Source organism: Anolis sagrei, chromosome 6, assembly GCF_037176765.1.
Source record: "Anolis sagrei isolate rAnoSag1 chromosome 6, rAnoSag1.mat, whole genome shotgun sequence".
NCBI lineage: Eukaryota > Metazoa > Chordata > Lepidosauria > Squamata > Dactyloidae > Anolis > Anolis sagrei.
In genome coordinates, this window is record NC_090026.1 from 29531324 (window position 1) to 29556850 (window position 25527).

General features: G+C 41.0%; 1 protein-coding gene across 1 annotated transcript in view; it reads right to left on the bottom strand.

The window, feature by feature from the left end:
* PLXDC1 (plexin domain containing 1) overlaps nt 1-25527 on the bottom strand; it is a 91187-nt gene that overhangs the window by 16066 nt on the left and 49594 nt on the right. Inside the window, exons 4-11 of the mRNA XM_060780781.2 lie at nt 21437-21506; nt 20684-20806; nt 19964-20082; nt 18816-18915; nt 15015-15110; nt 11493-11574; nt 5263-5323; nt 882-1017 (exon numbers count right to left, since the gene is read on the bottom strand). Of these exons, the coding sequence (XP_060636764.2) occupies nt 882-1017; nt 5263-5323; nt 11493-11574; nt 15015-15110; nt 18816-18915; nt 19964-20082; nt 20684-20806; nt 21437-21506 (787 nt within the window). The remainder of the gene's footprint in view (nt 1-881; nt 1018-5262; nt 5324-11492; nt 11575-15014; nt 15111-18815; nt 18916-19963; nt 20083-20683; nt 20807-21436; nt 21507-25527) is intronic.

Genomic DNA, 25527 nt, shown 5'->3' on the forward strand with positions numbered 1-25527 from the left:
TTGAGTAGATATGTTTGTACCTTGTGGGTTGTGTTATGGGCACAGGGATTTTGGTTAAGTTTCGTTGGGGGATTTTTGAGTTTTGTTGTTTTGCCGTTTTGTGAGTGTGTTGTTGTGTTGTTTTTCATTTTGAGTAGATATGTTTGTACCTTGTGGGTTGTGTTATGGGCACAGGGATTTTGGTTAAGTTTCGTTGGGGGATTTTTGAGTTTTGTTGTTTTGCCGTTTTGTGAGTGTGTTGTTGTGTTGTTTTTCATTTTGAGTAGATATGTTTGTACCTTGTGGGTTGTGTTATGGGCATGGGAATTTTGGTTAAGTTTCGTTGGGGGTTTTTTGAGTTTTGTTTCCTCATTGGATGCCCCTAACAAATTTATATATATAGATACACAAGCACACATATATACACAATATACATATGCACATATAAACACAGAAATACACAAATATATAAATACATACACACACACATAAACACTTATACACAGACGGCCACAGCAACATGTGGCAGGGGACGGCTAGTAGTGTTATAATTTTGTAGTGTGAAATGGTCCCTGTTCTCCACTGAAAGGAAATGGTCTATGGGCAGCTAGTGCTTTTCTACCCATTCCACTCCGTCTCCCTAACGGGAACGGTAGTTCATAACTATATGAAAAGATCAGATGAGTATCAGATTTATTGGTTTAACTATGATGGCATTCTTCAAGGAAGCAAAGTTTTGTGAGCACATCTAAAGAGGATTATCTCATTTATGAAACTGCCATTGTTTCTGCAAGTCCTTTGAGAGAAGACACAGTAGATAAATGTCAGGAAGAACTTAACTTCAGGGTTAGTCCTCCCATTCCTTTCTTCTCCCATCCATATGTTTTGACCCTGAACAATACCTTCTGTAGTTAGGCTGTCAACAAAGTGGGAAGAAGACATTGTGAAATCTTCAAATGGTGTGAATGGACTGGTGTTGGGAGGTGTGGAGTAGTAATGCTCATCTTCTTCAAAGTCTGCACAGGTCTTCTGTTCTGACTGAAATGACAACCAGAAATCACACAGTCATTTTGCTGCTGCTTTTGTTTAGGTGGGGCCTGTACTGATAAAATCACAACTTGGAAAAGCATGGAAGGTTTTGGAAACTGAAGTCAAAAGAGGAAACCTTTCCAAGCACTGCACCCACTTAGATTCACCATACATCAGACCAAATGTTTCCAACCCATCACTATTGCCTTTCTATCTTGTTATTGTTAATTGTTTTCATGTTGACTTCAACATATGGCAACCCTATTTGTGATATTATCTACCAGATACATCAAAGCCCTTAGGTCCTGCAACCTCACAAATTGTAGCTTCATTGAGTAAGTCAATTAATCTGTAATGCAGATTTCATCTTTTTTTCCTATTACCTCCTACTTTTCCAAGCATTATTATCGTACTTATATGCATTGTGTTTTAATTTCACATGCGAGTATATTAGAAGAAAAAGAAGAAGAAGAGGAGGAGGAGGAGGAAGAGGAGGAGGAGGAGGAAGAGAGAGGGAGAAGGAGAACTTATTTTTCTATCCTGCCTCCATCTCCCCGAAGGGACTTGGGGTGGCTTATATGGGGCCAAGCTCAAGTTAACATACAATTAAAAACAGAACAAAAACATATTAAAGTAGCATAAAAACAGCATAACATAAACACCTTTTATGTTCCTTGATTCGTGTTTGAGCAATGCTGCATTTGGTGGTCCCTATGTAGACTTGTCTACAGCTTCATGGTATATGGTAGACTGCTGCAGAGATGAGAGCATCCCTCTTGTTCTTTGCTGAATGTAGCATTTGTTGGATTTTCTTGGTGGGTCTGGAGATAGTTTGTAGGTTGTGTTTCCTCATCAGCTTCCCTATGCAGTCAGTGGTTGCCTTGATGTATGGCAAGAACACTTTTTTCTCTGGGTGGATCTTTGTTTTGACTCTCGTGGCTTGTTCTCGGTATTGCAGCTCTTCTGATGTCTGAGGTGGAGTATCCATTGGCCTGTAGAGCCCAGTTGAGGTGGTTCAGTTCGTCTTGGAGGAGGTGGCGTTCACAGATTCTTTTTGCATGGTCTGCCAGGGCTTTAATTGTGCTTATTTTTTGACTTGGGTGATGGTTGGAGTTTTTCTGTAGATATCTATCTCTGTGTGTAGGCAGAGGTGGCCCTAGGTAATTTTCAACGGTAAGCAAATAGTATTTTGCCCCCCCCCCCCCGCCCACCAATCATTGATATATATTTTCTGTTCGTCATGGGAGTTCGGTGTGCCATATTTGGTTCAATTCCATCATTGGTGGAGTTCAGAATGCTCTTTGATTTTAGGTGAATGGGTTGAGCCATCCCTGTGTGTAGGTTTTATGTAAACTGTGTGACCCAACTGTTGATCTGGTTTGCGGATGACATCCAATTCACCATGGAAAAAGAAAATGAAGGAAAACTGCCTTTTCTAGATGTGCTAGTCATCCACAAATCAGATCAACAACTGGGTCACACAGTTGACAGAAAACTGACACACACAGATAGATATCTACATAAAAACTCCAACCATCACCCAAGTCAAAAAAGACCAACATCTGGAAGGTCATAGATTGGTCTAACAATTGCAAAAAGTTTCTCTGCTCCTACAAAGTTGCTGAGAAAGAACACTGGGAAAGTCCTTGAGTTGGTTTTTCTGTGAAAAGACTTGTGCATTTAGTTCTAGAACCAACTGCACATTCTTTGATAAGGCATGTGCATAGGGGTGCCTTTTTCTCCATTTTTTAACTATATGTTTCTTTGCCTGAGGTAAGATATTGCATTCTGCCCATTGGTGGACTTCACAATTTGATTGAAAAATAAAACACGAGGGTCATGCAATCCACGACTACCCTGTCCTAGTTCTGTGTCCTATTTTTAGTCCTGACAGCATACGTTATTTCTGATCCTGCATCTGGTATCCAAGTTCTATTTTTTTATTTCTGAGCTTGCATGTTTGTATATTTTTGTGTTTATGCACAGTATTATGATAACATAATAACATGGTAGTTCTGGCAACCCGTCAGTGCTAGTTTTCTTCTCTTTCTTGTTTCCTTAGAAGTGAAATGTTTTCCATCCTTCATATTTCTCTGTTTGAAAAATTTCTCTTCTCCACCCTCAAGGACTGGCCTTCTATGGTCTGTTGTCAATTGTCTCTAATTCCGTCAATTTTATTTTCCCCTTAATTCAGAATTTTGTGTTTGGTTAAGTCTTTTCTTCTTCCACAAATAGATGGGCATAGTTTTTAAAATGACTATCAATTCAGCTGCCAACTTTTCCAGCATCCTCAACTTTGCCCAAATTATCTTGCCATTTTTTTTCTGTCACTGTATTTTCCTTCTCTATTCCCAACTCCGTGAACACTGTTTATATCTACGCACATGTTCAAAGTGATGTGTTCAAGATGTATGATCCACATTTCCAATTTATGTTCCATATTTTCCTTTACCTTTGGCCTGTGTTACTAAATCATAATTGGACCAAATATCGACCACAGCGGTTTGTGACCCACAAGTATAAAGTAAAAGTAAAGATTTTCCCTTTACTTTCCCCAAATGACTCATATATGTATGTATAAAGGTAAAGGTTTCCCCTTGACATTAAGTCTAGTTGTGTCTGACACTGGGGGATGGTGCTCATCTCAATTTCTAACTTGAAGAACCGGCATTGTCCATAGACACCTCCAAGGTTATGTGGCCAGCATGACTGCATCGAGCACCGTTATCTTCCTGCCAAGGCGGTACCTATTGATCTACTCATATTTGCATGTTTTCAAACTGCTAGGTTGGCAGAAGCTGGGGCTAACAGTGGGAGCTCACCCCACTCCCCGGATTCGTACCTCCAACCTTTTGGTCAGCAAGTTCAGCAGCTCAGTGGTTTAACCCACTGCGCCACCGGGGGCCCTTAACCCACAGGTATATTGGAATACAAAATACAGGTGATTATGGGATTGATGTACAACACTTTTGAAGAGAACTAGATAGTGGGGTTATTATCATTTGGGAGCAGGAGGAACGTGACTAAATGGATTACATGCAAAGCAAGCATTGCGCACCCATTTTTCTCATCTCCCACCACGTATGGTGGAATATGAGTGTGATCTCCTTCACCTCTGACCACATTTCATCTTATTAGGTATATACACAGCCTTCAACTGCTATAGTTTATCCTTCAACCACAAATATGTCATCCAGTTACTTCCCCTATTTTTTTCACTGACACAATTTCCCTTCCTCTTTGAACCCCATAAGTCAATACAGACCCACTCCTAATATCTCCATATGTTCAGAATCACAGCACACAGGAGGAGCCCCTGGTGGCGCAATGGGTTAAACCCTTGTGCCGGCAGGACTGCTGACCAGCGGTCAGTGGTTAGAATCCGGGGTGGGTGGGGTGAGCTCCCGTCTGTCAGCTCCAGCTTCTCATGCGGGGACATGAAAGAAGCCTCCCACAGGATGGTAAAACATCCGGGCATCCCCTGTGCAACGTCCTTGCAGACAGCCAATTCTCTCACACCAAAAGCGAATTGCAGTTTCTCAAGTTGCTCCTGATACCCACACAAAAAATACCACACACAGGATATTCAAGTTATACACTAACTATTTGCTTTGTCTCTGGTCCAAACCACATGCAATGCTAAACATATTGACAGTGATGTTCCTTAATGATTTTTAATCAAAATAGCAGGCACATAAGGGCTCAATCATGATTTCGACCATGAGGCTATGTGGGTGGCTAAACACTTACCTCTTCTGTTATGGGCCTGATAAAATCCCCTTCCCCTGGGTTGATGTTAGCTTTGGGAGGAAGAGACCCTATTGGCATCCCTTTAGCACAGCTGTTGAAGGACACAATTGGTTCCTTTCTTATTTCACAATTAGGACCTGGCAATACAGCATTTCTATATGAATGCTGACAATACAATAATATTTTCCCCAAGCTCAACTAAAGAGACTATTACTGTAATGCCGTGCTATGAATCTAGATCAGTCATGGGCAAACTTTGGCCCTCCGGGTGTTTTGGACTTCAACTCCCACAATTCCTAACAGCCTATTGGCTGTTAGGAATTGTGGAAGTTGAAGTCCAAAACACCCGGAGGGCCGAAGTTTGCCTATGACTGATCTAGATCAACTTGTCATTTTGAAACAGACTCTGAAACAGAGGGATATAATAAAAATAGTAAATAAGGAGACATAACTGAACAATGATTCAAGGTTAACTTTCCTCCATTCTTTTAACCATAGTGTTACCTCTAGGCCACAGCCATATTCCAACCACTCTTTACGATGTCGGTCAAATCCACTGGAACATCTGTGGAAAAGAGAAGCATTGCATGCATCAAAACAACAAACATATACATCTTTGATTTCACTGTCCCTGTCAAAAATAATTCCAAGGCATTAAAGGAATAATAATATTGGCCATGCTTTGATTGAGATTCTATGGCATACTTCCATGTATATGTTGCTTCAACACTAAGAAGGACTTAGCACAGTGTTTCTCAACCTGGGGGTCAGGACCCTTGGGGGGGTTGCGAGCGGGTGTCAGAGGGGTTGCCAAAGACCACTGGAAAAAAACAATATTTTCTGTTGGTCATGGGGATTCTGTGTGGGAAGTTTGGCCCAATTCTATCATTGGTGGGGTTCAGAATGCTCTTTGATTGTAGGTGAACTCTAAATCCCAGCAACTACAACTCCCAAATGTCAAAGTCTATTTTCCCCAAACTCCATCTGTGTTCATATTTGGGCATATTGAGTGCTTGTGCCAAGTTTGGTCCAGATCCATCATTGTTTAAGTCCACGGTGCTCTCTGAATGTAGGTGAACTACAACTCCAAAACTCAAGGTCAATGCCCACCAAACCCTTCCAATATTTTTTGCTGGTCATAGGAGTTCTGTGGGAATTAAAATCTGTGGGAGTTGGAGTCCATGGGAGTTCTGCGGGAGTTGAAGTCCAAAACACCTGGAGGGCCGAAGTTTGCCCAGGCCTGATCTAGATCATCTTGTCATTTTGACTGCCAAGTTTGGTTCAATTCCATCACTAGCAGAGTTCAGAATGCTCTTTGATTGTAGGTGAACTATAAATCCCAGCAACCTCAGCTCAGAAATGATAAAATCCACCCCCAACTCCACCAGTATTCAAATTTGGGTGTAGTGGGTATTTTTGCCAAATTTGGTCCAGTAAATGAAAATACATCCTGCACATCAGATATTTACATTATGATTCATAACAGTAGCAAAATTAGAGCTGTGAAGTAGCAACAAAAATAATTTTATGGTTAGGGGTCACCACAACTTGAGGAACTGTATTAAGGGATCGTGGCATTAGGAAAGTTGAGAACTTAGCATGACATGGGGGAAGATACCCAACAGTACTGGGGTCCTCACATATCCATGTCACCAGATCTAGAATGGGGAACGTTACTTTTAAAATGCAAATAATGCTATTTTCTCTTATTTTATACCTGTTATGCATTAAATTGTTTGAAAACTATTGTCGCTCATGACTTTTACGAGGTTTTTTTAACCTTGTGAAAGATAGAAGAATTAAACAAAACTTGAAAAACTTCTGTCATTGCGCTACAAAAAAACCCTTTGAAAAATAACCTGGAAAAGTAACTAGAAACTGTTTATTCAGCATACTAGTTAAGCAGCTTTTGTTTCCACTCATTACACAGCTTTTGAAGTGTGGCTTCATTATGCCCTCATTACTAAAACTTTTTTTAAAAGGGAACTTGTGTCGGTAGACTTATTTCAAGAAGGATGAACCGTTTGGCTTCCCTCACCCCCCAAATACTCCTAAAAATATAGCATTCTGAATGTTTTCTAAAATTAAGGTGGCTGACCCCATTAAAGTTCCCAGATTTCTTTGGTGTGGAGTCATGAGAGTTAAAGCACAACGTGTAGTACATGTGACCTCTTGTTCTGGAAGGGATGCCTTCAAAATGCCCGAATTTGCTGCGATGCTGGAGAAAGCCGAAGCCGAGCACCATCTGGCCCCTCGCTATGTGGGAGAGCTGGGCTATTTTTAAGCATATGATTTTATCATCAGAATTCCCAGATGGGTGTAGTGTACCAGATACACAGGCGAGCAAATGTAACAAACAGAGAGAGCAAAAGGGCTTCCCCTGAGGAAACTGGGAACTCCATTCCAACACAGCTGGGTCGGAAGAATTGCAGCAAAACATTCCACCTAGATGCTTGGGATTGTATGTGTGTGTATTTGTGTGTTGGAGACAGTGGTTTGGAAAACAGTGTCAATCTCTCCTTTCATCCATCTGTATCTGTAGCCGCTCCTTTTGGATTTCAGTTCCTTGGATGCAGAATTAAGGGGGGAAAGAAGGATAAAACTTTCCCATTAGTTGCTGTTTCTATTTTCCCCAAGAACATCTGTGTATCACAGTGATGGGGAAATACGGCTAGCTACAAAGTCTTGGAATTGAGCTTGTAGTCTGGGGCCCTACATAAGAACTCCTCTGTTATGCCAGCAATCGCATTTGGTGGGGATGAGAGACGGGGCCTCCTCTGTGGTGGCCCTTCGGCTGTAGAACTCCGTCCCTAATGAGATTAGATCCACCCACTCCCTCCTGACCTTCTGGAAGAAACTCAAATCCTCGATAAGAGCCTGCTCTCGGTCCCACCGTCATCGCAATTGTGTTTGGTGGAGACGAGAGACAGGGCCTTCTCTGTGGTGGCCCCTTGGCTGTGGAACTTCCTTCCCAATGAGATCAGATTTGCCCCCTCCCTACTGACCTTCCAGAAAAAAACTCAAATCCTGGATGAGACCCTGCTCTCGGTCCCACCACCATTGCAATCACATTTGGTGGGGACAAGAGACAGGATCTTCTCCGTGGTGGCCCCTCAGCTGTGGAACTCCCTCCCCAATGAGATCAGACTCACCCTCTCTCTCCTGACCTTCAGGAAAAAAACTCAAATCCTGGATGAGACCCTGCTCTCGGTCCCACCGCTACCGCAATCGCATTTGGTGGGGACGAGAGACAGGGCTTTCTCTGAGGTGGCCCCTCGGCTGTGGAACTCCCTCCCTAACAAGATCAGATCCCCCCCTCCCTCCTGACCTTCTGGAAGAAAGAAACTCAAGTCCTGGATGTGGGATCAAGCGTTTGCAGAATAGACTGACTTGCTGGGAAGACAATGTTTTTAATGGACGGTAATGGATTGTTAGGATGATGATTTGAACTGGCTAACTATTTTATAATAATAATAATAATAATAATAATAATAATAATAATAATAATAATAGATCAGGGCGGCTAACATGAGGTCAAGCCCAACAATTACAACAAGGCAAAAAGAATACAAACATACAATCATAAATAATACATCAAATAAAATACAATAAAATATAACAAAAGAAAATAATACAAGATAAATACAGGCTATAACATAAAACAATAAACATTGAGCCAAGTGGGCAGGGCCAATTACACAAGACAGAATTTTAAAACCCTGGGTGAGATGGATGAGTAGGGTAGTGTATCTGGTGTGAGGTTCACATGGGACAAGCAATGGGGTTTATTTTCACTAAAGCATGAGAAAGGCATTTTATACTGAGTTGTGTATTAACTGAATTTTATGCTATGTTTTATTTTGTGTCGGCACTGAATATGCCTGTTGGTAGCCTCTCCGGAGGTTGAGAAGGACAGGATATAAATGCTACAAACAAACAAACAAATAATAAGAGTAGCCTTCCGGAACCAGATCAAACTAATCTAATACTCTACTTCCACAGTGTCAACAGATGTCTTTGGGAAGCCCATAAAGAGAGAGGTTCTGAGTACTACAGTACTGTCCTAGTCTTCATTCTGAGAGACAAACTGCCTCTGACAATTGATGTAGTACGCTGCCACTATGACTACTGATAGCTTTATCCGCTATGCATTTATCTGATATGCCTCGAAGAGCGAGTATAATGTAGTGCTTAGAATGCTGGGCTGCACCTTGGAAGATCCTGGCTCTCGTCTTAATGGAAAAATAAAACTTAGCAGGTGATCTTATAAGCCATTATTTCTAAACTGGCACCCATGCCCATGAATTTGTTGTTGTTGTTAGGTGCCTTCAGTTTGACTTTTACTTACAAAGATGCTGTGTGTGATAGTGTTTCCTTGGCATTTGTTCAGCATTTTCCCATTCCTGAGAGAGTATGACAGTGGGTTTCCATAACCAAGCAGGGATTCATACACTCACAGAGTTGGAAGAGACCTCGTGGGCCATGCAGTCCAACCCCCTGCCAAAAAGTAGGAAAATTGCATTCAAAGCACTCCCGACAGATGGCCATCCAGCCTCTGTTTAAAAGCTTCCAAGGAAGGATCCTTCACCACACTCCGGGGCAGAGAGTTCCACTGCTGAACGGCTCTCACAGTCAGGAAGTTCTTCCTAATGTTCAAATGGAATCTCTTTTCTTGTAGTTTGAAGACATTGTTGTGCACCCTAGTCTCCAGTTCAGCAGAAAACAAGCTTGCTCCTGCCTCTCTAAGACTTTCCCTCACATTTACACATTGCCATCATGTCTCCTCTCACCTTTTTCTGCTGCAGGTTAAACATGCCAAGCTCTTTATGCCGCTCCTCATAAAGCTTGTTCTCTGGACCCTTGATCATTTTAGTTGCCCTCCTCTGAACACATTCCAGCTTGTCAACACCTCCCTTCAATTGTGGTGCCCAGAATTGGACACAGTGTGATTCCAGGTGTGGTCTGACCAAGGCAGAATAGAAGGGTAGCATGACTTCCCTAGATCTAGAAGTATGCAGGCCAAAATCCCACTTGCTTTTTTAGCCGCCACATCATATTGTTGACTCATGTGTAACTTGTTGTCCACAAGGACTCCAAGATCTTTTTCACAAATACTGCTATTGAGCCAGGCACCCTCCCCCCTTCTGTATCTTTGGATTTCATTTTTTTCTGCCTAAGTGGAGTATCTTGCATTTGTCTCTGTTGAGCTTCATTTTGTTAGTTCTGGCCCATCAAACCCTAATCTCTAGAGTCATAGTCCAAACCACCACAACCACAATGACTCTTTAATATACTGTATTTCCTCTTTTGAACATTCAAACCTAAGGTAAGCAAAGAGTGGCCTTAAGGGTGCATATGTCCTTGCCCCCCCCTTTTTGGTATGTTTGGCAGCCTGAGCTATTTATTTATTTATTTATTTATTTATTTATTTACAATATTTCTATCCCACCTTTCTCAGCCTGAAGGCAACTCAAGGCGGCTTACAAGTTGGCAGCAATTTGATGCCATAGCAATCCACAATATACAATTAAAACATTTAAATCAACATTATAAAATCCATACAAAAACTATTAAAACATATAATATCCATGCCCTGGAAAGTCCCAGGGTCAGAAACTGGTCACCTGCCAGACCCACTTACACTGCTCATCTATTTCCTAAATGCAACTGGGATGGCTGAATACCTTAATGGAAACAAGGCACATGACCAAAATAATCTTCACTCGCACAAGTATTACACAGCATATATTGCAATATCGGGAGGTGGTAGAACATGAATATAGGAAGTTAACTGTGTATCTTCAGGTTGCCTGTGGACTTAGGGTTACCAAATTGCATTTCATGGGTTTTTTTTAAAGGCAATAAATGCTCTCAAAGATCCTATGAAATATAGCCTCCAGAACCTGGTATTCCTTGGTAGTCCCTCATTTGAGTACAGGCTTGATCATGCTCTGCTTCCATGATCTGATGGGGTCTGGTGCCTAATTTTACACTATAGAATAACAACAGGTTGATCAGGTGAACAACTGTAGAAAGAGGACAACACCAAAGTAAGATAACTTGACTCATCTGAGACTGGAATGGGCATTTCCTTTCATTGTATTGTCAAAGGCTTTCATGGCCGGAAGCAGTAGGTTGTTGTAGGTTTTTTGGGCCATATGGCAATGTTCTAGAAGCATTCTCTCCTGATGTTTTGCCTGCATCTATGGCAGGCATTCTCAAAGGTTTGAGACCCCACAACCTCTGAGGATGCCTGCCATAGATGCAGGCGAAATGTCAGGAGAGAATGTTTCTAGAGCAGGAGTCCTCAAACTTTTTAAACAGAGGGCCAGGTCACAATCCCTCAAACTGTTGGAGGGCCGGATTATAATTTGAAAAAAACATGAATGAATTCCTATGCACACTGCACATATCTTATTTGTAGTGCAAAAACACTTAAAAACAATACAATAATTAAAATGAAGAACAGTTTTAACAAATATAAACTTATTAGTATTTCAATGGGAAGGGTGGGCCTGCTTTTGGCTGAGGAGATAGGATTGTTGTTGTTGTGTGCTTTCAAGTTGTTTCAGACTTAGGTTGACCTCAGGGTCAACCAGCGAGTGCTGGTTAAATGATCTTGGAGGGCCGCATCCGGCCCCCGGGCCTTAGTTTGAGGACCCCTATTCTAGATTATGTCCATATAGCCTAAAAAACCTACAACAACCCATTTCCCCTTCATGTTTGTGCATTACCTCTGCAGGACATGACACCAACTGCAGTTGAAGGTTAAATGTGACGTTGTGCAGACTTCACAACTCTGATGCTGGAGACAAGCTGCAAGGGAAAGAACAACTGTAAGAGCACTCTACAATGGGACGTGTTACATTTAAAGCCAAGGAAATAGTCATTTTGTTTGCTTTAAAAGATATATATACAAACATTAGGATTCTGGGAATTGAAGGCCAAAACATCTGGGGACCCACAGGTTGAGAACCCCTGAACCAGTGTCTATCAGACTGTCCACAGGCCATATGTATGTTGTGCTCTGGAATACATATTTAGAATCATAGAGTTGGAAGAGACCTCATGGCCCATCCAATCCAACCACCTGCCAAGAAGCAGGAAAATTGCACTCAAAGCACCCCTGAAAGATGGCCATCTAGCCTCTGTTTAAAAGCTTCCAAAGAAGGAGCCTACACCACACTCCGGGCAGAGAGTTCCACTGCTGAATGGCTCTCACAGTCAGGAAGTTCTTCCTAATGTTCAGAATCTCCTTTCTTGTAGTTTGAAGCCATTGTTCCGCATCCTACATTATATATTATTTCTTTGGGGGGTTGTTGTGGAGGTCAGAATCCTCTACTAACTCTGCACTGCTCAATCCCTTTGTCCCAAATCCATCTTGTAGCTGCGGCAGTTACCAATCATATTATTTACAAGGCATTTCCACATCTCCGAGAGGAGCAAGCTGAGGCTGTAAATTTCTCCTTCTTCAAACATTCTCCATGGTAGCCCCTGGCACTGAAAACTAGTTTTGGTAAATATGATTTGGTCAATTAGACTGAATAACAATGATTCAAATGAAAGCCAGGTGTGCTTCCATTGTCATAACATTTCTTTCCAAGATGAGATCATGTCCACTGTTTTATGATCATACAGACTCACAGTGCTCTCTGAACCTTCACTTGTGTAAATTTCTGGAAATGGAAGAAGTATTTTGAAACACTCCCTCCAAATATTGCATATGTATATCCATACATTTTGAGACCTGTCCTGGAATAAACTGGAATTTTAAAGAGAAATGGGGTTTGTGGGAAGAGAGATTGCAGAGTTCCTTGTCTTGCAATTAATGCTCCTCCTTGTTTATGTGCAATATTACAGCTGCACAATGCCAGAAATAATTGTATTGAATTCAAAGGAAGAATCACACAAGAAGAAAGAGAAAATACATCCAACTCCTTCCATTGTGTTTGGCAGCCACATAGCAGAACTTTTCCTTCTGGGAGAAGTGGTTTGCCTATTGCTGCAGGGAAAAAATACTTTCAAGTTAATTTCATACTATTTGTCAATCATCTTGACTTGTCCCTGGATCCTGGATTTCTGTTCCAGTCTATTAAAATGTCAGTCAACTATTCTAGCAGCAGGGACCAAAGAAGGGTCTCCAGATATGCAACAGACCCCCAAAGATTCCCACACTTGAAGTCAGTGAGGGAAAATAAATACTCAAACACTACAAATATTCCAAAATTGTCTACAATCCCCAAATAATTCCATTTTCCTCTACAATCCCTTTCAGATTGGTGACATGGGTCACTTGCTGTGGAAAAGTGCAATTTGTGGGAATGTTTGAAAGAGGAATTAGCTCCTGACTCTCTTGAAGTTGTCCATCCTCTCTTAGAGGTAAGAATTTAAATTCCTTCTTACCCTGCAACATCAGAGACTGGGCTGTGGCACAGCTAGTTAGTAGCCAGCTGCATTAAATCACAAGAGGTCATGAGCTCGAAGCCAGCCCGGGTCAGAGTGAGCTCCCGACCATTAATAGCCTAGCTTGCTGTTGACCCATTCAGCCCAAATGACAGTTGCATCTGTCAAGTAGGAAATGTACTTACTGCTTTATGTGGGGAGGCTAATTTAGCTAATTTACAACACCATAAAACCTTCCAGCAGCGTGTGTAAGAATGAGGAAATACTCCATCAAGGACTTGATGCCACAAGTGGACGGTGAAGCAGCAGCTCCCCCTGTGGCCGGAACTGAGCATACCGTGCCGGAAAGCTGAAATGTTAAATTGCCTTTGTGTCTGTCTATATATGTTGTATGTCTATGGCATTGAATGTTTGCCATGTATATGTACATTATGAATGTTTGCCATGTATATGTCCTAAGTCCCCTGCGGGGTGAGAAAGGCGGAATATAAATACTTTAAATAAATAAATAAATAAATTCCTGGCCAAGGCCGCAAAGCAATTGCTCTAGCCTTCCAGACACCCTATAGAAGTCCTGGAGCAAACTATATACACTTAGTCCAGGACATTCTAATAAACCCAGCCTGAATTTACAAATTGATGTGCTTCAAAGACAGGACTGAGATGGCAGTGAATGAATCTGTATTTACTGCAAAGTGAATTAAGACCCATGGGCCAGACCCACTTACTAATGATATTACAATATAAAGGTATAGTACGATATAGAAATATTTAATACTGATATTGTACTATGCTTTTTTTTTTTTGTCGTGTCAGGAACAACTTGAGAAACTGCAAACAGGAGAAACAGGATCCCCCGGTGGCGCAGTGGGTTAAATCCCTGTGCCGGCAGGACTGGTGTCTCTTGGTTAGCTTCTGTTGTTTGGTCACTTAATCCAGGTCACAATAATACCAGCAACAAAAATAGTGAAGGGTTAAAGCAGTAGTTTTCAGCTGGTAAACTGGCTGGGATTTCTGGGAGTTGTAGGCCAAAACACCTGAGGACCCACAGGTTGAAAACTACTGCTTTAACCCTTCACTATTTTTGTTGCTGGTATTATTGTGACCTGGATTAAGTGACCAAACAACAGAAGCTAACCAAGAGACACATATGTTTATATGATTCTGTTAACCAAATTGGGAGATCAAGTGCGTATCCAGAGATAATTTTTAATCATTCTCAACACTCACTTTCACAGAAAACTTATTAATTAAACAATATCATATTATTTTCTTCTCCTTAAGAAAAACTTTTCAGAACACTTATTTATGCCTTGTATTACAGCATGCCAAGTGGGTGTTTTATGGTCTGGGCAGCCATAAAACACCCAAGAGAATTGGCTTGAACATATAAACTTAGCATCTTCTGGAGAGGTTTATCCTTCCTATCTGGGTATTTATGGGTTGAAGCAGAACTCCTTGTTTTCATTGGCAATGTCCTCGTGAACTAAAAGGTATTTATTTTAGTGACAATGCAGCATCACTCTGTGGGGCATCTCAAAGTACAAAAAGTACAAAACATACACTTTTAATCACTGGGGACTTTGGATTTAAAACATCCTGCACATAAACCAATTCCATGAAAATGTAGCAAGATGTTAGAAATACCTGCTTTCATAACCCTGTGCTGTGTGAATACAAATTGTTTTATTTTTATTCTAATCAGTAACAGTTTTCATCCAAGGTGCCTTGTGGTCTGATGAATCAAACAAACCCAACAATCCCTCCATCAATCTAAGGCAGGTTTGTTGTGGAAAGCCTAAAGATCTCTGGAAGAAGGATGCATGTTAATGTGTCTATGCACTTCTACTCACTGGGCAAGGGCACAAACTCCACGGCTGTTGCGCTTGTGATCTTGCTGGTATCCAGTTCTACTCGGTGGTATTCATAGATAGTCCGACGGTGGGATTCTATAATTAAAAAAACCCAAAATTACATTAGTGCTGGGTTCTATACTCTGTTTTTTTAATGGTACAGTCCATTTTGTTGGAGCATGTAAGGAATCAGTGAGTGTGTGTGTCAACTGAACCATCTAGGAATTTAAGATTGTCTGGGGAGGCCCTGCTCTCGATCCTGCCTTCTTCACAAGCACGTTTGGCGGGGTCAAGAGACAGGGCCTTCTCAGTGGTGACCCCTCAGCTGTAGAACTCTCTCTCTAGGGATCCCTCCTGACCTTAAAAAAAAAAAGTAAAAACATGGCTCTTTGAACAAGCCTTTGGAAATGCAGTGCAATAGACAAATACAGAATCATGTAAGTTTGCAACATGGAACGTCTTAGATGATGCTATTGGAAAGTGAGCTTAACAGGAAGACATTGGTTATTATATGTTTTTAATGGTTTTTGTATTGTTTTGATTTTATATTGATTTTATAAAGCTGTTTTAATTCTATATTGTGGCATCAAATCACTGCCAATTTGTAAGCCACCTTGAGTTGCCTTGAGAAAGGCAGGATAGAAATATTGTAAATAAATAAATAAACTGAAAAATAAGATGCACAAGGCTGATTGGTCAGGCAATGCCTGGGGAGCAGGCTGAGCCTGAGACTTTTGGATACTGTTACATTTTTGTTCAGGCTTGAGCTATACAGGTGCTTGGAGAGCTGAGAAGCAGAGAGGGAAGCAGAGAGAGACAGAGTTTGGGGGTGTGCTCTCGCTTCATGAGCTGCTGAAGGAGTTTATCCACATGGACAAAGAAAGACAATTTTAAATTTCTCATAAAAGGACATTATGTGAGTTGATGCAACTGATCACATTGTACATATGTTGTTCTGAACTACGAAGAGTAAACTACTTGTTCTTCACTGTTCATCTGCATGGCATATTTTCTTTTCCTCTGGCAAGGCAGTGCGTGGGCTAACCAAACATGAACTACACGTGGTTTATTTTACATTACGTCACACATTTCATGGTACTTTTGACCTCTGAAGGATCAAGGATGATGGGATGGAGTGGGGACTTATCACGTTTGCAGATGACACAAAACTGGGAGGTGTGGCCAGTTGTGTGATGCTTGCAGGAAAGAAGGCAAATGCTATTTTTGCCTCTATTATAAAAAGCATAGTTTCACAACTGAGGGAAGTAATCACTCCACTCTATTTTGCTTCATCTGGAATATTTTGTGTTTCGTTCTGAACATCTCATTTTAAGAAAGTCATGGACAAGCAGATTCAGAAAAAAAGGCAACAAGGATAATAAAGGTATGGAGAACAAAGTACCATATTTACTCAAATCTAATGCTCACCTTTTTTTTTTTTTTTGGCTAAATGACTTCTCCAAACTTAGGGTGCACATTAGATTTGTGTCATACAGTACTCTTAGGGCTGAGTCCAAGCAAAAGGACAGCTGCTTTAGAAGCTGCACCTGGAACTCCTATTTGAGGGACCTCTCTTCTCATTTAATTGCCATGGTTCGATGCTGTGTAATTCTGGGATTTGTAGTTTGGTGAGGCATCAGCATTTTTCAGCAGAGAAGGCTCAAGGCCTTGTAAAATTATAGCCCCCATGACTCCATAGCATTGAACCAAGTGCATTAATTCTACAGCATAGATGCACCCCAAGGTTTTCATTTCTGTTTCTGGAAGCTTTGGTGCTCTAACACTTTAGTTTTTAAAGAATTACACACGCGCCCACTGCAATGGGCACCTTTTTTGGCCAAATGACAGAGAGTGCACTTTTTGCCGTTATACATTACATTCGCCAGGAAATACTTTTGGTTCTTTAGTTTTAGGGCTTTGAAAACTGAGGTGTGCATTAGATTCGATGGCACATTACACTTGAGTAAATACAGATATTAGAGGAGCTGGGTATGTTCAGCTTTATTCTGCAGCATGTCAAAAGAGATGGCAGGAGTACATTTATATACTTAACTTGCATAGGCTTACATCTTGGCAGCTAAAAAAAGAGGCTCCTTCCATTATCTCAATCAAGCCGTCTACATCAAATCAGCATTTTTACCTATGCTAATTAATTAATTAATTACTTTCTTACAGTCAGCCCCCTCCCTTTCCTCCGAGGAGTTCAAGGCAGGTTTGACTTCTCATTTTTGTCTTCACAACAACTGAAATTGGGAGAAATAATAACATTTCTAACTTGTAAAATGTTGTTTTGGGGGAAAATAGGGAGAGATGGTAACCATGTTTCTTTCTCACAATTTAACATTAAGACCACAGGATTGTATTGTGGGGATGGACACGTAATATTATTTCCCAAATATGTTGTGTCATATATACATATACATATAAAAAGGTAAAGGCTTCCCCTTGACATTATGCCCAGGCGAGTCTGACACAGGGGTGGCGGTGGTGCTCTTTTCCATTTCTAAGCTGCAGAGCCGGCGTTGTCCATAGACACCTACAAGGTCACATGGCCGGCATTACTGCATGGAGCACCGTTACCTTTCCGCCAAGGCGGTACCTACTGACCTACTCACATTTGCATGTTTTTGAACTGCTAGCTTGGCAGAAGCTGGGCCTAACAGTGGGAGCTCAACCTGCTCCCCGGATTTGAACCGCCAACCTTTTGGTCAGCAAGTTCAACAGCTCAGCGGTTTAGCCCACTGTGCCACTAGAGGGCACCACATATACATACTATATATACACCGCCGTGAGTCGCCCTAGGGCTGAGAACGGTGGTCAACAAATGCAGCAAATATATATATATATATATATATATATATATATATATATAGGAAGACAACATTTGGTGGGAGCTGGCCATTGTTAGTTTTCAACAATTACGTTAAAAAAGTAAATAAAAACAATTAGCTTGTAGAACGCATATTGAGTATCCTTATGCAGAATTCCAAAATCAGTAATGTTGCTTGTCTACATAGATAGCTGAAATAGCTGAAAATTTGTTTTTTGATGGTTCAGTGTATACAAACTTTCTTTCATGCACAAAATTATAAAAAAGTATTGTATACAATTATCTTCAGGCTATGTTTATATGAAACAGAATGAATGTTGAGCTTAGACTTAAGCTCATCTCTAAGATATCTCATTATGTATATGTAAATATTTCAAAATCCAAAACAATCCAAAACACTTCTAGCCCTAAGTATTTCAGAGAAGGGGTACTCAGCCTGTATTACTAATATATTTTTCCACCAAACTGGCAGCAGTGTTAATGTTTTCCTTTTTGATGAACATTTCCAAGCTTTTGCCAATGGAAGGCTGAATGATGGGTGTATGAGGTTTTGAATTTATGGGTGCATCTACACTCTAGAACAGGCATGGGCAAACTTGGGCACTCCGGGTGTTTTGGACTTCAACTCCCACAATTCCTAACAGCCAGTAGGCTGTTAGAAATTGTAGGAGTTGAAGTCCAAAACACCTGGAGGGATGAAGTTTGTCCATGCCTACTCTAGAACGAATGCAGTTTGACACCACTGAGCTGTCATTGCTTAATACTATGGAATCTTGGGAGTTATAGTTTAGTGAAGCCACTCTTAGCATTAAGCTGTCGCAGTTCAAGCAGTGTTAATTTGCATTCATTCTACAGTGTACATGCTCCCAGGTCTATCCATCCTGGACCAATATATTACTATATTCTATTACTTATTATCACTCCAGAAGCACACACCCAGACCATTTTGCTTCTACCCAGCCCAGACTCACCAGGAACACCAGGAGCAGAGTTAAGCATCATGAAAGCATCAGAGAGGCCTGCTTTCACAGGGTGTTGTGTAGAACTAATCTCCAAGACTGGTATGGGGATCTAAAGCCAGAAAAGAAAATCGCATTATTGAAAATTATATATCTGGAGATTTTCCCACTCCCCATCCCCTCCAGCCATACTTCCTAATTAGCTAGGATTTTCAAGAACCTTTGGAGCAGTGGTTCCCAACCTGTGGCCTGTTACTACACTGTTGCAACAAGAGCAACCAGGCTCGCAAAACCCTCTTATAGTGCCGAGGCAACGGGGATGTCTGGAGAGGAGAGGATGACCACCCACCAAAGGCATGACAAGCCTCCTGACCGCTGCTTCTCCTCCTCCTCCCTCCCGCTGAGCAAAGCCGGTCCCTGGAAGCGGGGACACCTTGGTGTCTTTGTTTTTAGGACTGTTCCTGGGGTTATTTGGGATGCTGAGTCAGAAAATTGCATTGGATAGACCACATCAGCTCTAGTTTATTAAATATGGTTTTCTGTGGACGAGCTACTACTGGAGAGCATATGTTCTGTATCAGAAACTAGAGCTAATGTGGTCTACCTAATGCAATTTTCTCAATCAGCACCCCAAATAACGAAACCGAATCTAAAGTTGACCAAAAACTGATTAGTACCCTTTTAGTACTAATGTTGGAAAGTGGTCCCTGGTCAAAATGGTCCCTGGTCAAGTGATCCCTAGTCAAAAAAAGGTTGGCAACCGATGCTTTGTAGGAAATAAATACTTAACCAACTTCAAATACCCCTCTAACCTATTTTTTCTGCTAAAGCAGAGCTTTCCAAACATTTCATGGTGTTGACACACTTTTTAGACATGGAACATTTTGCAACACAGTAATTCAGTTTTATTAGCAAACCAGAGTTTTATTAAACAGGCTCCTTTTAAGAAATAGAAATATATACATAAACTGTAATAATGAAATGTGTGGGAACATAACATATCTCATGAAAACCTTTCATTTATATATTTTTAAATATGTGATTTATGGTTTATTTCCTGTTCAAGCTTTCCTGTTACATTTGTGTGATGCACCTCCACACTGAAACCGACACACGAATGTCAGAGTGACACAGAGTTCAGAAAGATTTGGTCATCTCACCTCCTTGTAGCCAAAGACAATTCTGCCATCATTGTGCAAAGCTGCCTGGAAGATGAAACAGCCCTTGTCTTCTTTTCCTTCCAAGTACACTTGGTCCCATTGAACCACAAAGACTTTTCCTGTGGGGAAAAGCAAGTGTTTATCATTATCTTTATTGTGTTTTTTTTCTGTTGTAAGCCACCACAAGTCCTTTTGGGGAGAAGGTGCGGGATATAAATAAAGTTGTTGCTGTTGTTGCTGTTGTTGTTGTTGTTGTTGTTAGAAGTCCCAGTTTAGCACTCAAGCCACTACACCATGCTGGCTCTCACTTCTGGACTAGTGGGCTAATATTTTTATAGCCTTCTACATCACAGATACGTGTTATTAATAACACAGCTCAACGAAAAAATATTTTTCTTGGTGGCTTGGGTTTTAGGCATTTTTACACCCGTTCCCGGGGTTATTTGGGCCACTGATTCAGAATATTGCATTGGACAAGCTGCACCAATTCTAGTTTCTTAAATATGGTTATCATGATTTTCTGTGGGTGTGCAGATGACGACAAGTATGTGGCCTATGTTCTGTATCTGTAGCTAGAGCTGATGGGGGAAAGTAATACAATTGTGTGGATCAACAGGTCGAATATACCTAGAAACAGGTCTAATATTTGAAGCAACAAAACCTGTGTTGGCTAGTGTAAACCTTCTCACTAGTTATGAGATCCTTTATGAAGAACCTCACCATTGTCAAAGTATTTGATAGTGGAATTGCGGGAGTAGCTGGGATTGAAGTTTGCCATAAGAGGGGCGACATATTCCGTGGCTGTCAGCATCCGATGGATGATCTCCCCCATGAAGATGAAACCTGACAAGAGATGAACAAGGAGAAAGGAAACCAAGTTTTAATCCCATTGTATCACAATTGTAAAATAGATATTTTAGGCCCAACCTGCCACCCATTGCTTTCTAACCCTCTTGTTCGCAGGACCTGCTAGGCAGATGCCAAGGCAGAAGATGCTGGGAGCCATATAATGCAGTTTGAATAATCCACAAGCTCACCTGAATTTTCCTCAAGAAGTATTTTCAGTCTCTTAAAGCATATATGCACTGATGCTATAATGCCAATTTAGCTGCCATGGCTCAATGTCAAACTGTGTTAATTCTATGGTGTAGATGCAGCCTATGTTTCTCTCACACACTCTCTCACACACTCTCTCACACACATACACTCAGTCGCTAGTTTATCTCTCAGCTCACTCACTTCAAAGCTTTGTAAATGAATAACCTGTCTTCTTATCAGCTCTAACATAACAAATGGCAAGGAATGCTGGGAGCTGCAATCAACACACCTAGAAAAACCATGATTCCCATCCCTAATCTAAACGTTTAATGCACCTTGACTTTTGAAACCTTTTGGACAGCTCTCCATTTCGATTCAGTGAACCTTTGCAAGACGGCATCTCTTATGCCCGAAGTGGTACCCAATGAAGCTCACCTCCTGTTGCTATGGTGACCTGTCGCAAGTGATGCCCATAGAAGGGGAAGTCAAAAGAGAGGATCACTCTCTGTAGGAGGACAGATAGAAATAACAGCATTAAACACAAGAGCTACATCTATCATGCTTGTGTTCCCAGGCTTCTGTATAATTGGAAGATAAGCAGCAATGTTGCTTAGGGTTACACACATAGGTCAGTGCCCTATGGGCTGGGGAAATCTAAATCAGAAACTAAGGAAAGCCAGTAATTTAATTATAAGCAGCTGTGCTTTTTTCCCCTTAGTGGCATAGTTTATTCTATTTTCACTTATTGCAAAGAGGGGCATGGAATGATGCGTGGTTTTGTCTCAGTCCTTGACTCACTTGAAGATTTTCCATCATTTTCAAGCTCACCCTCACTGTTACAAGGGCTGGAAATATCCTTTTAAAATAAATCTAATGATCATTTTTGACAGGTTTACACTTGGTGCTTTTATTGAAATGCCAATCCATTCATGGATATAGATTTTCATTAGTACTACATAGTTAGAAGGGCCTCTTTTTATGATTCATGTCTAGGTGGGAGGCAAAATCTCCGGTTTTGTTGGGCTCAGGAAATGGCTATGTGCAGATCTCCAACATAGTTCACTGCAATTTCCAAGACTTAGATGTATTGGAAAGACTCTTTCAGAGAGTCTATGTATGTAGCTAGCTTCCCTTTTGGTTGTTGGGGTTCTGGGGCTCTTCCTATACTCTGCTTTCAAACAAACAAGTAAAATGTGGGTGGATAATACAACTGCTAGATGGATTTGTAATTGGTTAAGTGACTAAATCCAAAGGGTGCTCACCAATGGTTCCTCTTCATCCTGGAAAGAAGTGACTAGTGGAGTGCTGCAGGGTTTGGTCTTGGGCACAGTGCACAGGGCATCATCTTTATTAATGACTTACATGAAGATTTAGAGGGCATCCTTACCAAGTTTGCAGATGACACCAAATTAGGAGGGATAGTTAATACTCCAGAGGACAGGATCAGAATTCAAAACAACCTTGACACATTACAGAGATGGGCCAAAACGAACAAAATAAACTCCAACTAGGAGAAATGTAAGATACTACACTTAGGTAGAAAAAAATGAAAAGGATAGATACAGAATGGGTGATGTCTGACTCAACAACAGTCCATGTGAAAAAGATCTTGGAGTCTTCATGGACAACATGTTGAACATGAGCCAACAATGTTATGCAGCAGGTTAAAAGGCCAATGGGATTTTGGGCTGCATCAAAATGAGAATAGTATCTAGATAGAGGAAGATCTTGACAAGCTGGAATGTGTCCAGTGAATAAATGATCAAGTGTATGGAAAACAAGCCCTCTGAGGAGCGGCTTAAAGAGCTGGGCATGTTTAGCCTGCAGAAGAGAAGGCTGAGAGGAGACATGATGGCCATGTATAAATATGTGAGGGGAAGTCATAGGGAGCAGGGAACAGGCTTGTTTTCTGTTGTCCTGGAGACTAGAACATGGAGTAATGGCTTCAAACTACAGGAAAGGAGATTCCACCTGAACATTAGGAAGAACTTCCTAATTGTGAAAGCTTTTCAGCAGTGGAACTCTCTGCCCCAGAGTGTGGTGGAGGCTCCTTCTTTGGAGGCTTTTAAGCAGAGGCTGGATGGCCATATGTTGGGGATGCTTTGAATGCAATTTTCCTGCTTCTTGGCAGAGAGTTGGTCTGGATGGCCGACAAGGTCCCTTCCAACTCTATGATTTTATGATAAGTCATGGTACCTCTTTATTCTGCTTTGGTCAGACCTTTGGTCAGATCTCACCTCATATTATGTCCAATTCCTTTGAAGATGCCAGCCACAGATGCAGGTAAAACATCAGGAGAAAATCCTACTAGAACACAGCCATAAAGCCCAGAAATGATACAACACTCCAGAAAAATGGGTGTGTGCAGCTGGATAAGTGTTTGGGTGAGTAAGTGACAAGAAATGGCCAACTATGTTTAGTACTTAATGCATAATATTTAATGATATCATCAGGGCCATCCTTAGGTTTCAGGTTTTGGCCTGGAAATCCCAGGGCCTGGGGCATTATAAGCTGAATATCCCTTATCCGAAATGCTTAGGACCAGAAGTGTTTTGGGATTTCAGGTCTTTCCTCCCAGATTTTGGAATAACTCTTCTTGTATATATGAACATGATAAGATATCTCAGAGCCAAGTGAAGACACAAATTTTATTTGTGCTTCATATACACCTTGTACACATAGCACACATGTGCAGGATGTGCAACTACATAGTAGTTGCACATCCTGCACTTTATCCTATGCACTCCCTCCATTACTGCAGGTGGCACTTATTTTAATCCAATGTTTCCAGCCAGGCATCGGCGCCAGTAATTTACCGTCACAGTTTGAGGATCGCAGCTTGATTGAGTGAAAGTTGATGTTTTTATATGTGCACGTGTTTTATTTTATTGTATTTTATATTATGTTCATATTTATGTTTGTTTCTAGGCACTTAGTGCTGTCTGTAAGCCGCCCTGAGTCCCTTTGGGGAGATGGTGGCAGGATATAAGAATAAAGTTATTATTATTGTTATTACACATATTTTTATGTACAATATTTGAAATAATTTTGTGCATGAATCAAAGTTTGTTACACGCAATGACCAAAAAGCAAAGGTCTTATTGTCTCAGCAACCGATGGGGACAATGTTGGACTCTAGAGTATTTTAGATTCTGGAAAACAGATGCTCAGTCTATACAGAATTTGGATTCTCCTTTAATCACAGTGGCTTAAGTTTAAATTTTACTTCTGAATAGAATCAACCCATTAAATCAATGGAATTTACATAAATGTTGACTGACCAAATTCCCCTGTAATTATGTATTGAGAAGACCAATTGGCCAGTATTTTTATTATGTAGTATTTCCTCATCTCTTTTTGTACACGTGCATGTCTTGAACTTTAAGGATTAACTCAATGAGTACTGAAATATATTATATTCCACTTAATTTTAACAGAAGAAAGAAGTACTACAAATGTTGGCACTGAACAGCAGCATGGTGACTGTGGACCTAATAGGCTAGAGCAAAACATGTATATAACGTTAATATTGCTGCTATTAAAAGAAGCAGGTGTTAATCTTACAGCATTTTTGTTTTGTTTTCTTTGCCTCTGGGGGTTTATGCATCTAGAAACATCTGTGACTAAGGTGTTGGCGCTAGGTGCCAGACGACACACAGAGGACAGTAGCTGGCACATACAATAGCTGCTTTATGCTTTCCCAGCAGTTAAGAAGTTGTTTGGGTATTGATTTGTTGGCTACACCTCCAGGGAGTGGAAAATAACACCCATAAATGGGTAGTTAGCAACTCAATAGCTGTTCTCTCTTATATTGACCCAACAGTTAAAATAAGTAGATGTTGTGATGACCGAGTAAATGACTGTCTCTCAGTTTCCCCCCTCAATGTAGACCAGTGGTGTGGATCCCCAGATGCTTTGTCCTTCAACTCCCAGAAAATCTAATAGCTGGTAAACTGGCCAAGACACCTGGGGACCCATAGGTTGAGAACCACTGATGTAGACAGAACTCTCCTGGGCACAAGTGGCATATTCCAAAGCTTTTGGTCTATGAAAAGCTCAGATTCTTTCTTTTTGATTGCTATTTAGAGTCCTCACTCTGTATTGGATAAGCCAATGTTTGGTTAGTTACTAGTTAGTTACTTATTCCATGTACATTACAATATAGAGTATATGGATGAGGGAAAGTTCAACAGATGATGAAATTTAAGCAAACCTGCTGAGCTTCCATTTCCTGCACAACCATTCAACCTTGCTTGCATGAGATTTTGGAGCAGAGCTCACTCAGTAAACAGAGTAAGGCTATCAAAGTACATTTAACCGTCATTGCATCCCACCCAAGCTTAACACTGTCCTTCCCATATAATATATCTTCTTGATCAGGAGACTATCCCTGATAGTGTCCCTTCAGCAAAATAATCATTTCTGTGCAAAACATATTGACATGGGATGATTCCTCATAATATTACCTTCAGGTTTGAGGAGTCTTTGGGCAAGATTGTTTCAGTGGGACATCTCTTATGAGTGCG